This window comes from Lethenteron reissneri, chromosome 2 (genome assembly GCF_015708825.2).
Source record: "Lethenteron reissneri isolate LAM-NWPU_2019-01 chromosome 2, ASM1570882v1, whole genome shotgun sequence".
NCBI classification, from domain to species: domain Eukaryota; kingdom Metazoa; phylum Chordata; class Hyperoartia; order Petromyzontiformes; family Petromyzontidae; genus Lethenteron; species Lethenteron reissneri.
The window spans coordinates 7,544,025-7,560,448 of NC_083780.1; the positions used below are offsets into that span (position 1 = coordinate 7,544,025).

Genomic DNA, 16,424 nt, shown 5'->3' on the forward strand with positions numbered 1-16,424 from the left:
AGAATTCCCCTCGCTCGGCTCGGCACTCCGGTTACTTCGTGGAAAATACTTTGACAAAAAACGCAGCGGGGTAAATTTTTTTTATTAAGAGTGAAGAATCGAGGTAAATTTTCCAAAACATGGAAAACGTTGCCAATGGCACTGGCGCGTGCAAGGCCTTTGTGGCTTAACCTTGTGAATCGTGGTTACAAAGTTCTGCATTGTCACGTGCACACACCACACATGCCTCCCTCGTGACTCACCACAACACTGCACAAAGATCAGACTCCAACATCGCCGAATGTATTGTCCGTGCCAACTCAGCAGGAAAACGCTACCTGCGTTAGAATGTTCAACAGTTAGGTTAAGACGAAATGTTTTTTTTTTGTGTTCAAATGTGTGCATTATTAGGATCACAATACATCCACCATCTCAAGCAAGTGAGAATCAATCATTTACGATTCATGCAAATCACGTGCAAATGTTGCTCGTGTGACGAATCAGACAGAACAACACCAGTGACATAATCAAGACAGCTCGAACCGGGGCGCAGAATCGAGTTACTGAATAAAATCATCATCCCGAAACCGTGACAATTTTTGCCAAGCCGAGGTGACGACAGGGTGAGTCGCTATCCTGGTTCCCATTCGGCCAGTCCAATTTAAACTAAACTATTTTATTTTACCAGCTAAGGCCACATTGAGCTACATAGTTCTTGCTCAACGAAGTGGCCAATCATCACGTGGAAATTTACAGCAGCCAAATATTCTAAACGCGTGGTGACGTCGAGTCTAAATGTGGAGGGAAAAACCGGAGGACCCGGAGAAACATCCATGCGACCACGGGGAGAGTGAGAGAGAAAGACACGAAAACTCCAAATATTCAGCAGGCGTCAGGGTCGGGATCGAAACCCACGACCTCCTGTATACCAGGCGAGGAAGTTAACATATCCTAGCCACCGTGGTGATGATGGTGGTGGAACCCGCGACCTTCTGTACACCAGACGAGGAAGTTAACATATCCTAGCCACCGTGGTGATGATGGTGGTGGAACCCGCGACCTCCTGTACACCAGACGAGGAAGTTAACATCTCCTAGCCACCGTGGTGATGATGGTGGTGGAACCCGCGACCTCCTGTACACCAGGCGAGGTAGTTAACATCTCCTAGCCACCGTGGTGATGATGGTGGTGGAACCCGCGACCTCCTGTATACCAGGCGAGGTAGTTAACATCTCCTAGCCACCGTGGCGCCACAATTGAAGACCCATCAGTCGTAGTTACTGGAGCGGGGCTCCCGTTGGTTCTTGCGCGCGTAGTTGAGCTCGGCGCCGGCCGTCAGCAGTAGGTCGATGCCCGTGCAGAAGGTGGCGTCCGCCGCCAGGAACAGCGCCACCTTGCCACTCTCCTCCGTGGTGCCCATGCGTCCCAGCAGCTGAGATGAGAAGGGTCCAGGTGGGCAAACAGACATCACAGATCCCCCCTCTGATGCTGGTTTGCTTGTCGGAAGGGCGCCAATGAGTAATCGAAAATGCGTGCACGGACACACACACACACGGGGCACGCACACACACCAACGACAACGATCCCTCTTGAAGCCTTAACAGACTGTTGGGGCAAGTGCCGTTAGCGAGTAGCACCTATGAAGGCCGGAACGACACACGAGGGGGTGGGTGGCCAGCACCATGCCTGGCCGCATTTGTCTCCACAGTGGCGATGTGTTTACACACCGCACCGGGTACTCATTTGAGACTGAGTGGCCCTAGGGGAGGCCTACAACCGGTTCATATAATCGTCACTGGTGTTGGCCGTGAGCGGGAATCGAACTCGGGTCGCCGAATTCGATTCCCGTGCACAACTGGGTACACAGCAGGATTAGTCCAATTGGCAAGTCACGTGTGGTGGTCGTGTCCATTGTAGATACTCCATCTTCGTTCAAGACGTCTGGCCAGCGTGGAAGAGAAGGCCAAATACTCTCTCTCGAGAGAGAGAGAGAGCACCTCCTAGAAGAATCTCTTCCATCAGCAGTGGCACGAGCAAGCGAAATTCGGGCCTCCTTCTTCACGGACGAATCCAAATTGTCGTCGAGTCGCGTGCGATCTCTCACCTGCGCATTCTCTCCACCTTTAACGGTCGCCTCTGGGTTGTCGGTTCCATTGGCGAACTCCTGCCACATCGGGGTCCAGATATTTCCTGGCGAAATGCTGCAACGGTAATGACGTTGAGAACGGGGGGGGTCAACGCCGTTGAGAACGGGGGGGGTCAACGCCGTTGAGAATGGGGGGTCAACGCGGGGGGTCAACGCGCGCAGTCTGCGTCTCCGAGCGCCGACGTTTCTCATCAGTTCATAATCAACGTTTTTGGGTTTAGATCGCGTTATTTATAAATGTGTCGTAACCCTCCACCATCCGACACGGCCAATCAGCAAAAAAGTGTCACGTTGACGAAAGACAAAATAGTTCACTGCTTTAGCCCACCGGTATGTTGAAGCGTGAAACCACAACATTTACAATTTGAGTACGACGTTTTGCTGGTAATTGCCCGATGATGCTGGATGCAATTACCAGCAAAACGTCGTACTCAAATTGTAAATGTTGTGGTTTCACGCTTCAACACACCGGTGGGCTAAAGCAGTGAACTATTTGTCTTTTGTCAACGTGACACTTTTTTACTTATTGGTCGTGTCGGGTGGTGGAGGGTTACGACACATTTATAAATAACGCGATCTAAACCCAAAAACGTTGATTATGAATAATATTGGTCGCGAAAGCCTACGTGTTTCTCATCAGCTTCCACGTGCGAAGTTTGCAGACGACAGGCTGCAACTTGCACCGCCACTGGCTGTCAATGAGCTCCGCTGGGTCTGTCCGTCTGGCACGGACCGCAGCCCGAGGCCAGGTATGCGGCGGAGCGCACCTCCACGCAACTCCCATTGGCACGTTTGGCTACATACGTTGGGACAGAAGTTCAGCATACGTACAAGCAGCGGCACGTTGTTAGCCGAAAGATGAACATTTGCATGGCCAGACACCCATCAATAGTTCCTGAAGAACTGCATGCGTGTCGGTCCTCTCGCCTGAGAGTCACCGTCAAATAAACGGAGAGGCTTCAGTGTTTTTGTGCATAATGTACTCAGGACGAATGACTTTGGTGCAAGTGTCTGTGTGTCTGTTTGAAACTTAAGGCTTAACTCGGCCTACACAGATTTTTCTGGTATAAACTGTGAAACTATAAACAATTTTGTATTTTACGAGGTAAGGCCCACTGAACTGTAGAGCTCTTTTTCAGAAGCGAACTGCCTATCACAAATGATATCCCCACGAAGTGGCTTATCGTGTGGACATTTTTATAGCAGCCAAATACTCTAAGCGCGTGTTGATTCTAAATGTGGAGGGAAAAACCCGGACGAGCTGGAGAAAAATCCATGCAACCATGGGGAGAAAGAGAGAGAACGACACGCAAACTCCAAATATGCAGCACGAGTCAGGGCCAGCATCGAACCCACGACCTCCTGCATACCAGACAAGGGAGCTCACATCTCACCACCGCGGCGCCCCCATGTTTGTGGTGGATTCCGTGCTGAGGGACTGAGCTGAGGTGTTGTGTGACGTGGAGGGCGATAGGAGCGGTGTGTCTGGTTATTATTGCAGGCACGCAAACGCTCCTCCTCGAAATAACACTTTGTCATGAAGCGCCGTTGCCCTCCGCAAAACCTCCGACGCTCATCCGTTGCGGAGTCACTCCGATTTCCCCGGAGGGACGGAACGATGACAACGACAACAACAACAACGCGGAGTTACCTACTCACTCATCGTCATCTCAGAACTTGATTATTTTTGTCGTCGTCCATTTAGCCGACCCGCCGACCCTCCTTACGGTTCACGGGAGGAGGAGGAGGAGGAGAGCGACAGGGCGGGCGGGCCGGCTGGCCACACCTGGCCGGCTGGCCACACCTGGCCGGCTGGCCACACCTGGCCAGCCGGCCAGGTGTGAGTGACGCGCGCGGGGAGGTGCGGCCGTACCTGTTGACGCGCACGTTGTAGCGACTCTCGTCCACCGCCATCGCCTTGGTCATGGCCGTGATCGCGCCCTGACGGAGGCAAAGACAAAGATCCCCCGTGAAGCCTTAACAGACTGTTTTGGGCAAGTGCTGTCAGCGAGCAGCACCTATGAAAACCGGCACGGCACACGAGGGGGTTGGGTGGCCAGCACCACGCCCGGCCGCCTTTGTCTCCCCGGCGGCGATGTTTAAACACCACTGCACCAGATGCTCATTTGAGGGTGAATCCACCTGGGGGAGTCCCGGGACCCATTCAGATAATCGTCACTGGTATCGGTGGCGGTGAGCGAGAATCGAACTCAGGTCTCGGGGGTCATAGCACAGCGCCGTGCTAACCGCTACACTACTGCCCTGCACACACACACACACGTCACGTTTCCGATAAGGCAGAGGGCGTAGGGGAACGCTCGCAATGTTTACCATGCCACGTAAGAATCTGTGAAATATATACACACAAATAAAATAAAAAACACGCAGGGTAGAGTCAAGTTTAATTTTAGTCAATTAAAATTGTGTAGAGATGTATTGTCTGGCAACCCCCCTCTCCCACCCCAATTAACCCCCTCATTACCCCGCTCCTCCCATCCCTTCCCCAAGCCCACATATCTCCCCATGGGCAATTTCATTAATATTCATATACGCATTGAATTGGACTGTACGGTGTAAATATGATTCAATGCGTGTATTGCGCGATAAAAAAAATCGTAATCATTCGATGAATCGATTTACCATTCCGTCCCTAATGCTTTTCGTTTGACTACATATACCGACACCGAAGCCATTCACATTCGCGAATTTCTTCGCCTGCCGACGTGAATTTCTTAGCCCCAACGTTCCATCGAGAGGTCTCTGTGGGGTCTGCGGATCTCATGCTACTTTTTTGCACGCTTTTATTTAACTCACTCTGTCTGTTGTCGTATCCTCAAAAAATATTGTAACTCAATTTTTACCCACTTCCCAATGTGCTATCGAGTGCAAACTTGGTATACTTATGTCACACTGATGACGAGACTATATTCTATCATAAAAATCTAAAACATATGTTTTAAAACATTTTTTACACGCTTTTGATAAACTCACTCTGTTGCCGTATCCTCAATTCTGTCTATTGTCATATCCTCAAATCTTGTAACTCAATTTTAACCCACTTCCCAATGTCGTATCGACTGCAAACTTGGTAAACGCATGTCATACCGATGACAATACCATATTCTATCATTAAAATAAAAAACGTATTTTTAAACAATCTTTTTTACATGTTATGTTTCGGCTTGGGTCTAATTGTCCACGCTCAACTGACGTTGGCTGTAAATCACAACGGCCACTGACGTTGTGGCAAGCCTCGGGGCCACTTCCTGGAGTCGTGGAGTTCTGCCATTACTCGTACGGTACATTTCATTAAAGCGTGTTTTTTTTAAGTAGTTTTAAATATGACTTATTTTTTTCTCCAGGGGCTCGGCTGGGCTTCCTCCATGGAGGAACCGGGTTCTGGCCCTGCATAGCTCCTAGACTATGGAACGCTCTGCCCCTGAGACTTCAGGAAATCTCCTTCAATTGTGGAATCTTCAAGTCTCGAAGCTTCCTGTTCAGGAAGGCTTTTTGCCTGATTTTATCATGAGGGTCTTGCCTTTCATTTTCATCATCTTGTTCGTAATGTCAGGTTTGTTTTATGCTCACTGTGTTACTTCATGATCGTCGCTTGCTCACTGGACGAAGGGCGCTAATACAAGCCCGAATTATTATTATTATCGAGATTTGTTCGGGGAAAGCGGGGAGTTTGCGGATGTTTTCAGAAGATGCGAATTAATTACTGGGCCCACACATGCTTCTGTTCCACCGTGTCTGTGAAGCTAAAGCGCTTATAAATGCGCCCGGTAAGTAAGCCTCTGGTACAACAAGTTCTACAGTGGCAATTTTTCAGTCTCGTAGTAACGAGGTGCTTTTAAATATGTGTGCTTTTCTAATTAAAAATTAAGCGGCTTGCATTACTTACATTTTTGTTACATTTTTAAATCGCCACATTCAGCACCAACACTTCCACTTTTAACGAAAAATTACATAATGGGAATGGAGAAGTTGGCAGGGGTATAGGTCGACCTCAGAGGACGTGGGTGGAAGACATCAATAACACCGCTTGCCTTACACACTAACCCAGCTACGAGTGGCAGCGAGAGACAAGTTTGGATGGCAAAGTCTGATCGTGGATGTCACCAGAGGTCAAGGTCGAGCTCGACCTGACGGCACAAGGGATGAAAACCACAGCAAAATTTTCTTGCTGTGGGTTTCACACCTGATGACGATTGCTTGTGTTGCAATCGAAACGTCGTGAGAATTTTGTTTAATTTTTATTATTTTATTATTTCCCTTCTACGTGACTTTACCGAAAGAACCAAGAATATGAATTCCTGCAGTCACGAAAGCTTTAAATCGAAGGTGACCATAGGCTGGAATATGGAGCAACAGTCCTTTTTAAATCCTTTATATTAAGTTCACTTGCTTGCTTGCTTGCGCGCTTACGACCGTGCAAATCTTTCGGTCGTTTTTAAACCCACTTCCCGTGATCCAATCGAGCTGACATTTTGCACACAGATTCGTTGTGCGTGACAATTTATTTTCGTGAAAAAAAGAATTCTAAATTTTCCACTTTTTAATTTAAAATACCAATGTGATAAAAATGAAACTCTTACTCAAGAAAAACAGAAATGAATAATAAAATAAAACCGATGCCACGCATTGTGCATTGTCTTTGAGTTGTGCGCCTTTTGGCGTCATCTGGTTCAATCCATGTGAGACTAGGCTCTAAGGAAAGCTGTCTCGGGTGTGGACCAATCAACTTCAAGGACAGTGCACATTATCAGAGTTATGTTTTTTGTTTGCATTATGACTGCAGGTATTGCGGTCTATGCAAACATTACTCCTTGTAAAAAGGTGTCAGTTTTGTTGCCAGATAGAAGGGTAAAAAAACAATTATCATAGTTCCTACTGTTGTCCATTCTACATTTCGTGCCAGTTTCCTTCTCATCACTAGCTCCATCATCAGGTGTGCTTCGATGTGCAACCTTTCCCTTACTTCTACGTCACTCTCTGTGTGTCCAAGAGACACACGAGACAAAATCCACGGATGTCAATGTGCCAAGTAACCACATGTAGGTACTTTGCTAAAACTGAACACGTTATTATTTGTAAAAGTGGACTTAATTAAATTCCTGCTTGTACCAGGAGGCTTGACATTGTTTACTCTGAAACACGAGTCGCTTTGTAATGCTCTTTGCACACATTCCCAATAGCTTGTTGTTGTGTTTAGGACATGGGGTACGGGAAAGGTTTATGAATGAACGACGCAATTTGCGAGACACGAGTGGTGGGAGACTTCATTCAGCCCCACCTGCGATGAGCACAGGTGACAAGGGACAGGAAGAAGCATGCCAAGACATGCCAGTTAAGACTCGTCTGGAATTTACACATTGCCACGGCATGACAATTTACAAATGCCAACACTGTCATTCAAGGGTACCTGAGATGTCCATGAGTGACTGAATTGCAATTACGGCAGCCACCGGCGCAGCGAAAAGCCTCGCAGCGTTAAATTTCGATTTAAAGCTTTCGTGACTGCAGGGATTCATCTTCTTCGTTCTTTCGGTAAAGTCACGTAGAATGGAAATAATAAAATACACACAGACAGAGTCACTCAGACGCTGTCTTCTCGACAGACCTGTTCTCCACCTGAGGACGGCTGCTTGCGTTGTGGCCGAAACGTCGTGAGAATTATTTTATGATGTTTTATTTTTATTATTTTATTATTTCCCTTCTACGTGACTTTACCGAAAGAACCAAGAAGACCTGGCAGCATTGTCTGACAATGCGACTTTTAACCAGAGGCGCGTGCCATCCAAAGCAGTCATCGGCAGCACTTTCAAGTTGCAACAGCAAGTGACACTGCGCGTTCAGGTGGGGACGAAACAGCCTCACCTCTGATTAGCATGGTTGGCTACGTAGGGTGCGAAAGAAGTTCAAGATACATACAAGGAAGATCTGGTGTAAGACGTTATCATCTCAGATCTCGAGGGAAGCTAAGCAGGTTTTGATCACATCAGATGAACGTCGCACTCGAACTGTGAATACCAACAGAGTTTCCTCCCCAACACACACCGGTGTGCTCAAGTAGTAACCAATCGGCACGTTTTGTTTAACGTGACAAACCTCACTGATTGGTTGCCTCGATTTAAAGCTTTCGTGACTGCAGGGATTCATCTTCTTGGTTCTTTCGGTAAGTCACGTAGAAGGGAAATAATAAAATAATAAAAATAAAACATTATAAAATATATTATTATAAAATTATTTTATTATGTTTTATTTTTATAATTTTATAATAAAATACTTTTATAATAAAATAATTGTATTGTTTTATTTTTATTATTTTACTTTTTCCCTTCTACGTGACTTTACCGAAAGAACCAAGAAGACACATTTATATTCACGCAATCTAACCCCCTGCCCCCCCGAAAAAAACGTTTACTATAGACGTTATGTCATGTAGGCCTCGGGTTTGCAAGCACATGCTTGCATTCCAGTCGAACGCGGGGGGAGACGTTTTGGCTGTTCATGGTCGGGAAATGCAGCGGCGTTCATGCTATCGTTTGTGGCCAGGTCGCTTCTGAAAAAGAAGCAAATGGCTCAGTGGGCTATACCGAGTAAGGTAAAATCATAGTTTTCTTTTATTTGTAGATATATTTTTAAAGCGATTCGTTTACCTTGCCTACAATTTGCACTCCTATTGCGTTGTTGTCGTATCATTTGCTGTGGTCACGTTCTGACCTGCCCCCTACCGGACGTCAGGGGTCGCAAACGGGTTTTGATTCCTTACCCGTACCCGTTCCCGTACCCGGTCGGGTACGGGTACTCGTTCCGTACCCGTACCCTACCCGAAATGAGTGACAAACGGTTACTCACCAGTGACTCACGACCTACCCGTACCCGTACCCGACCGCACCAGGGTCGCAAACGGCTACCTGTACCCGACCGGGTACGGGTAGCCGGGTATCGGGTAGGGTACGGGTATCGGGTAGGGTACGGGTATCGGGTAGGGTACGGGTATCGGGTAGGGTACGGGTATCGGGTAGGGTAGGGTACGGGTATCGGGTAGGGTACGGGTATCGGGTAGGGTACGGGTATCGGGTAGGGTACGGGTATCGGGTAGGGTACGGGTATCGGGTACCCGGTTACGGGTATCGGGTAGGGTATGGGTATCGGGTAGGGTACGGGTATCGGGTAGGGTACGGGTATCGGGTAGGGTACGGGTATCGGGGTATCGGGTAGGGTACGGGTATCGGGTAGGGTACGGGTATCGGGTAGGGTACGGGTATCGGGTAGGGTACGGGTATCGGGTGGGGTACGGGTATCGGGTAGGGTACGGGTATCGGGTACCCGGTTCGGGTATCGGGTAGGGTACGGGTACGGGTAGCCGGGTATCGGGTAGGGTACGGGTATCGGGTAGGGTACGGGTATCGGGTAGGGTACGGGTATCGGGTACCCGGTTGCGACCTCTGCCGGACGTCTGTGAAGTAGAGCTTTACAGATCACCGGATTCCTCTTCCTGCAGGATAAATAAACATTCCGACTCCGGAACCTCAACAGCCCCCCCACCTTGGTTGCGACGTACGGCACGGCGTCGTTCTGCCCGATCACGGCCACCAGGCTCGCCACGTTGACGATGTTCCCTTCCGTCTTGCGCAGGTGCGGCAGCGCGTACTGCGGACGGGCGTGACACGAGCAAGCAAACAACGCGCGGACAACGCGTGGACAACGCATGAACAACGCACGAACAACGTACGAACAACGCACGAACAACGCACGAACAACGCTTGAACAACGCACGAACAACGCTTGAACAATGCTTGAACAACGCATGAACAACTCTTGAACTACGCGTGAACAACGCGTGAACAATGCGTGAACTACGCGTGGACAACGCATGAACAACACTGAAAAACGCATGAACAACGCATGAACAACACTTGAACAACGCGCTAATAATGTGCAAACGCGCCGTTGCGCGATAGCAATGCCGGCGGCGGCGCAAGACACGCACGCGTGGGTGTTCACGCAGCCTTAACGTGCACATAGCCTGGCACAAGCGCCGTGGTGACGTCAGAATGACGGTAGTTTTGCGCGAAAACACACGGCGCGCTTGTGGCTGTTGGCCAAACCTCCCAACACAGGGACCCACCAGAAGGAAAGAGTCTTCGAAACTCAGTGCGGCTTTGCTGGGTAAATAAATATTGTTTGTATTCATAAATTAGTATTATCGCCTTGGTTGCGACGTACGGCAACGGCATTGTTCTGTCCAATTAAATAATAATAATTAGTTCATTTTTATTATAATTAACTATTATTTTTGAACTATAAAAAAAAATGCATTACCCGGGTCTTCCTCGTGATTTCACTTCAAATGAATACACTTTCACACATCTCTGTTCATAATTATGTTCATTATGTTAATCAGGTTATTGCGTTAATAAGTGATTACATATCTTTTGTATTTGACACGGCCGTGTAATTGTTTTACCCAGTCGGCATTTATCGATTAATTTTGTTTCTCTGTTAGCCACGCTCTGATGCGATTCAGCGCTGTACATTCCGTCCCGGCAAAATAACCCTCCATTACAACGATTCACAAAAACTGCACCCCCCCCCCCCCCACTCTGTACGCGCCGTTGTTTCAGAAGCAATCGTGGCTCTGTGAGGTTTGCACCGTCACCTTGGAAGCGAGGAAGTAGCTGACGAGGTTCAAGTTCAGAAGCGAAGTAAAATCCTCCGCTGTGGACGTCGTCCGTCTTCTGAGGAGGTGGATCTGAAACGCGGATGTCGCTTTTTGTAAACCTTGAACAAAAATTGATTTACATCACGCAGCTTTATGTCGCACGTGCGCAAATATTGCTAAAGTTCAGATTTTTACCCACTTTAAAGGTATCCACACCTATCAAGAACGGATTTTTTTTCTCGAGTCAATAGCTTTCGACAACTTTGAAACTATGCGTGTAAAACACTGCTCCTGTGTTGAACTCGCTGCAAGTGACGTAAATGGTCATTGGACTTTGGGCGCTTTATTCACCTTGCAATTAAATTATTAGTAGCATCGGAGGTGAGCAATGAGTGTGGAAAACATATATAAAAAACATATTGGACGCCGCAAGTTAGAGAGATGTTACTACCTCGCCTAGTATACAGGAGGTCGGGGGTTCGATCCAGACCATGATGCCTGCTGCATTCATTCCAGATTGAAGCTTTCGTGACTGCAGGATTCATCTTCTTGGTTCTTTCGGTAAAGTCACGTAGAAGGGAAATAATAAAATAATTCTCACGACGTTTCGGCCACAACGCAAGCAGCCGTCCTCAGGTGAAGAACAGGTCTGTCGGAAAGACAGCGTCCGACAGCCCTGTTCTTCACCTGAGGACGGCTGCTTGCGTTGTGGCCGAAACGTCGTGAGAATTATTTTATTATGTGAAATTTTTTATTATTTTATTATTTCCCTTCTACGTGACTTTACCGAAAGAACCAAGAAGATGAAGCCTGACTCTGCTGATAAGAGATTGAATGTTGAAACCGGTCCAGAGTTTGCTTGTATTGAACCAATGCTGCTGAGATAAGATGCACTCCCAGAAGGCAGTGTGGCCGACGGGATGTATGAAAATCTACTGTTTTTATGTTCGGAGACATAGTTGTCAAGGTGGAATTACATCTGCTTATTTATTTAGGTTGCATTCAGTATGAGTGCGATGATTCGCTAATATCGATTGCTAAGCTCACGACACATGTATCAAACTACGCACGTACAGTGGTCCCTCGGTTAACAGTAACATCGGTTAACGGCTTTTCGGTTAACGTTTCGCCTCCCACAGGACCCCATGGTTTCGCCGAACATCAACATGTTTGACTAACGGTACGTTTACGTCATATGCACGCGGACCCAAATTTCGGCCAATCCGAGGGCTCGTAAGCGGGGCTGAGCCACGCCCTCAGCCAATCAGCGAAGCCCATTTATGAGCGTTTAGACCCCGACTGGCTATGTTTTCATTGCGTTTGGTGTTTTGGCAGTGGAAGCCGTCTGCCTCTCTTGTGCAGACTCGGTGATTTTTTTAACACGTAGGCTTTCGCGACCAATATTATTCATAATCAACGTTTTTGGGTTTAGATCGCGTATTTATAAATGTGTCGTAACCCTCCACCACCGACACGGCCAATCAGTAAAAAGTGTCACGTTGACAAAAGACAAATAGTTCACTGCTTTAGCCCACCGGTGTGTTGAAGCGTGAAACCACAACATTTACAATTTGAGTACGGACGTTTCGTGGTAATTGCATCCAGCATCTATCGGGCAATTCGCCAGAATGGTGAGGCTCTGCTGTGTCTCCCGTTCTTATATAGAGCAGCAGCAGGGTGACGTCATCATTAACTCATTAACTCATCAGTGATTTTTACTTGTTTTTCAACTCACGAGTGAATTCGATTAGCAATTATTTGGGTTAACGGTAGTTTTCGTGGGAACGGATTTAAAAACGTTGACCGACGAACTACGGTATCAGAATCGATGATTTTGGGTCCACATTGTAGGGGAAATAATTGACTGCTGCATCCACTAGGGGCCACTACATTCACCACCACGTTCAACAAGGGTAATTGCCCTCAGTTACTTGTCCCGCCATCGCACTGCGTGTGCATAGTCATGTATCTCGACAAAGTTATCGTTATTTATGGGGGAAATAGTTTTCGCTTAACGCGTTTTTTTTCGCTTCAGCGGAACTTTTCAGGAACGCATCTACCGTGTTAAGAGTGACTGCATATCCCGACAGTGCCACCGTGCCGTACTCACGCACGCCAGCGTTGTTCACAAGGCAGTCGATGCGGCCGTATTTCTGAACCGTCACATCGATGAGGTTCTAAAGAGGCAGGCACACACGCATGCATGCGTACGTACGTAAGCATCACCACCGTCACCATTACTGAACGTTCAAGATGAGCACCCGCACATACAATTAGCGTGGATGGCTGAGTATGGTGTGAAAGAAGTTCAACATGCAGTGTGGGCACCCACAAACTCTTAAATGATAACTCACCGGTGCTTTTTCCATTAGCTTCCCAAGCCGGTGGTGAAGCCAGTGGTGGAATGGAAATTCCACGTTACTATGACAGAGCCCATTATGTTCATATGACAACCACTGGTTAACTTCCTATCCAGTGGAATTTAATTTATTGAGGTCATCGGCATGATGTCCTTGAGTTGTGCGCCTTTTGGCGTCATCTGGTCCAACACCAAGTGAGACTAGGCTCTAAAGAAAGCTGTCTCGGGTGTGGACCAATCAATTTCAAGGACAGTGCATACATTATCAGCGTTATGTTTTTTTGTTGCATTTCCGACTGCAGGTATGTGGTCATGCAAACATGACTGCTTGTAAAAAAGGTGTCAGTTTTGTTGCCAGATAAAAGGGTTAAAAAACCAATTATCATATTTTTGTTACTGGCAAATGAGGGTTCCAATGATGATGGACCAAGTTAACCCTTGAGCAGAATTTAAATTCAAAACGTTACAACTGTTGACCTGAAACAACCCTTGTCAAACTTCCGGATGCAAGCTGTGAGGGTGTTATTTTGACCATACTTCACCACGCTGGTCAAAGTGGGGACTGTTGAAGGCAAGTAGCACGGACATTAGAAAATATGCAAGAATGGAGATTGTTAAGTGTGTAATACTATTTTACTGCATGATAATGCATCAATGATCATCTAGATTGCTACAAATGATGATAAAAACAATAGGTAAATTTTTTATATAAGTAAAACACTCATACAATAAGCCCGCTCAGTGTGATCATGGTTATCATGCCCTCTGGTGGTGTGCGCCGGTCATTTTACAGCAACAGCCCCCATGGGAACGGAGGGTTAATGACGACCCAGCCAACATTTTATAAACTCGAACAAACTGCTCCTAATCAGAGAGGTTTATGGATTTCACAATTACATCATGCGTTATTTCGTTTCAAACATTGGTTCGCCAGGAGAAGGCGGTCCAGCGAGTGGACTAATCGCCATCTGTTTAGTCCATCCGTGCGGGAGATAGAGCGTTGCCCCCTCGCGCAAAGGCGTGGGTTTTCTCCACACAACTCATTATTAATTGACTGAAAACATCTTAAATAAAAACCCCAATGCAGCAGTAGCAGGACCCTCCTAAATAACACATTGTGGCTTTCCTGGAGAAAACACATTCCTGCGGAGGGAGCTAGTAGGAACGTTGGGTTGCTCGGTCAATGGCCAGGGTCAACGGCGGCGTGGTGTATTCCGCAAATATGGCCGACTGTGAGGGCGGGCACAAGCCGGCGTGAGTAGGTTAAACGTTGAGTTTTATAAGGCACCACGGGTGACCAGCCCCTCCCCACCCCAGCCCACCCTCGCCACCCAGCCCCTCCCCACCCTCCCCACCCAGCCCCTCCCCCCACCCTCTCCCACCCAGCCCCTCCCCACCCAGCCCTCCCCACCCTCCCCACCCAGCCCCTCCCCACCCTCCCACCCAGCCCCTCCCTCCCCACCCAGCCCCTCCCCACCCCTCCCATTTTTGGATGCACGGCGGACGGACACAATAATCCCCTGTGGGCTGGTGGAACCAGGAGGTTCCTCCCAGTATAAGTGCATTATAATTACGATCATGCCTGATGAGAATTATATCATTATGTCAGCTATAATCAATCCACTGCTGGATGGATTCCCCCCGCCTCCCCACTCCCGAAAGCTGACGCCACCCATCACGATCTCGCGATGAAACAATCCACCAGGCACCTCCGCACGAGCCGATTTCATCGCTCCATCTCCTCAGTGGACGTGCTTTCGGGACGCGTTCCCTTCATTGACTCTGCCGCTCCGTTATTTTATTCCTGAGCATCGTCGTCCATCGTCGCATTTGCATTACGCTCGGTAAGTGTTTGTACGGTGTGTTCTCCTGTAACGTGTGGTTTTTTCGAAACGCGAATTGGATATAACGAAAAAATTGGATATAACGAAAAAATTGGATATAACCCGATCGAGTGAACAGAGCTACGCCGCGCGAGGTTTGAATAAGCGGTCGTACGGCTGCCTCGGCGTAGCATCGCACGAGGCACTGGGATGCTGCTGGATGCTTCTAGATGCTACCCACGCGCCTCAAGTCCTCGTTCAGCCCGCGTACGCATCTCACGCGTTATCGCGGCCTGCGCTGTACCCCATATTGCATACTATTCATTATAACGCGATGTTTTTTTGTTCTGCAGGATCGCAACTACGACCGCGTTATCGGAGAAGGGACTGTACGTTAAAATGAGCAGAGGGACAATGAGCAGCTGTTGACCCAGCATGCACCAGAGTACACGGGAAACAGAAACGAGACGGCACAGGTGCACAGCCTGTCACGACAACTCGTGAGTCACTGCAGCAGCAGCAGCGACAGAGACAAATGGCACAGGGTACACCTGTGACAACAGCTCTTAAGAAAACAGCGGTGTGAAGGGGGAACTATACTTATCCATATCTTGTCGTTCAGTCCCTGATGTTGGATAATAAAGAATCAGTGCGACCGATAACAAACAGCCCCGGGGAGAGGGGTAAATCACTGCGTGCCAGGAAATAAATACACTCAAGCCTTTAATCTGGTGAAATCTCTCTCCTGCACAGCCAATTTCCAAACAAATCCCCAAATTGACAAGATAATCCGTGTGTCGCCACGAGTTCCGAACAAGATGCAAACATGCGTGAGCAAAGCACACAGCCGCATTATGCATAAATCCATCAGCATTTCCTGAAGAAGTGCATTGTGGTCCTCTTGGCTTCGGACACCATCAAAACGAATTTGAGCAAAATTTGGCCGACCGACAGCAACAGTGGAGAAATGATAGACGCAGCTGTGTGGATTGGTTTCGTCATCATTCGGACTCATCAGCGTAGCACATTGACAATGGTCACTGCCGCAAAAGTCCGCATCACCAACAGGCGGCAAAAAAACATCGTGCAATACGCGGTAAGCCTACGAGTGAACCCGCAGCATCTTAAGACGCACCTTTATTTGCTCCTCTTTTGTGACGTCACACGCCACGTAGAAGGCTTCGCCTGGGCCCTGTTGAGTTCGGCCTCCAAATCATTGCCTGCCCCGACTGGAACACATACCACACGCACGCACACATACCTGGACTGGAAAACAAAGATCCCTCGTGTTGCGTGCATAGACTGTTGGGTGACAGTGTCGTGAGTAAGCATTTATTAAGGCCTGCATGGCAAGGAGAGTTCAAGTTTAAGTTCATTTATTAGGTATAGCCCTGTGAGCCATTCGGCTCTTGAATCGGGTGCAACCGCAACAAATAAAAAACAAAA

At 48.0% G+C, this 16,424-nt stretch overlaps 1 protein-coding gene across 1 annotated transcript; it reads right to left on the reverse strand.

Moving 5' to 3' along the window:
• On the reverse strand, nucleotides 1–16,326 carry LOC133341778 (17-beta-hydroxysteroid dehydrogenase 14-like). The gene is given in 10 exon segments (XM_061550494.1): nucleotides 1–1,411; nucleotides 2,084–2,180; nucleotides 3,999–4,066; nucleotides 9,680–9,784; nucleotides 10,794–10,856; nucleotides 10,858–10,886; nucleotides 12,907–12,973; nucleotides 16,114–16,172; nucleotides 16,175–16,207; nucleotides 16,293–16,326. Coding segments are annotated over 10 exon segments (720 nt in total). The 3' UTR covers nucleotides 1–1,246.
• Between the last annotated feature and the right edge of the window lie 98 nt (nucleotides 16,327–16,424).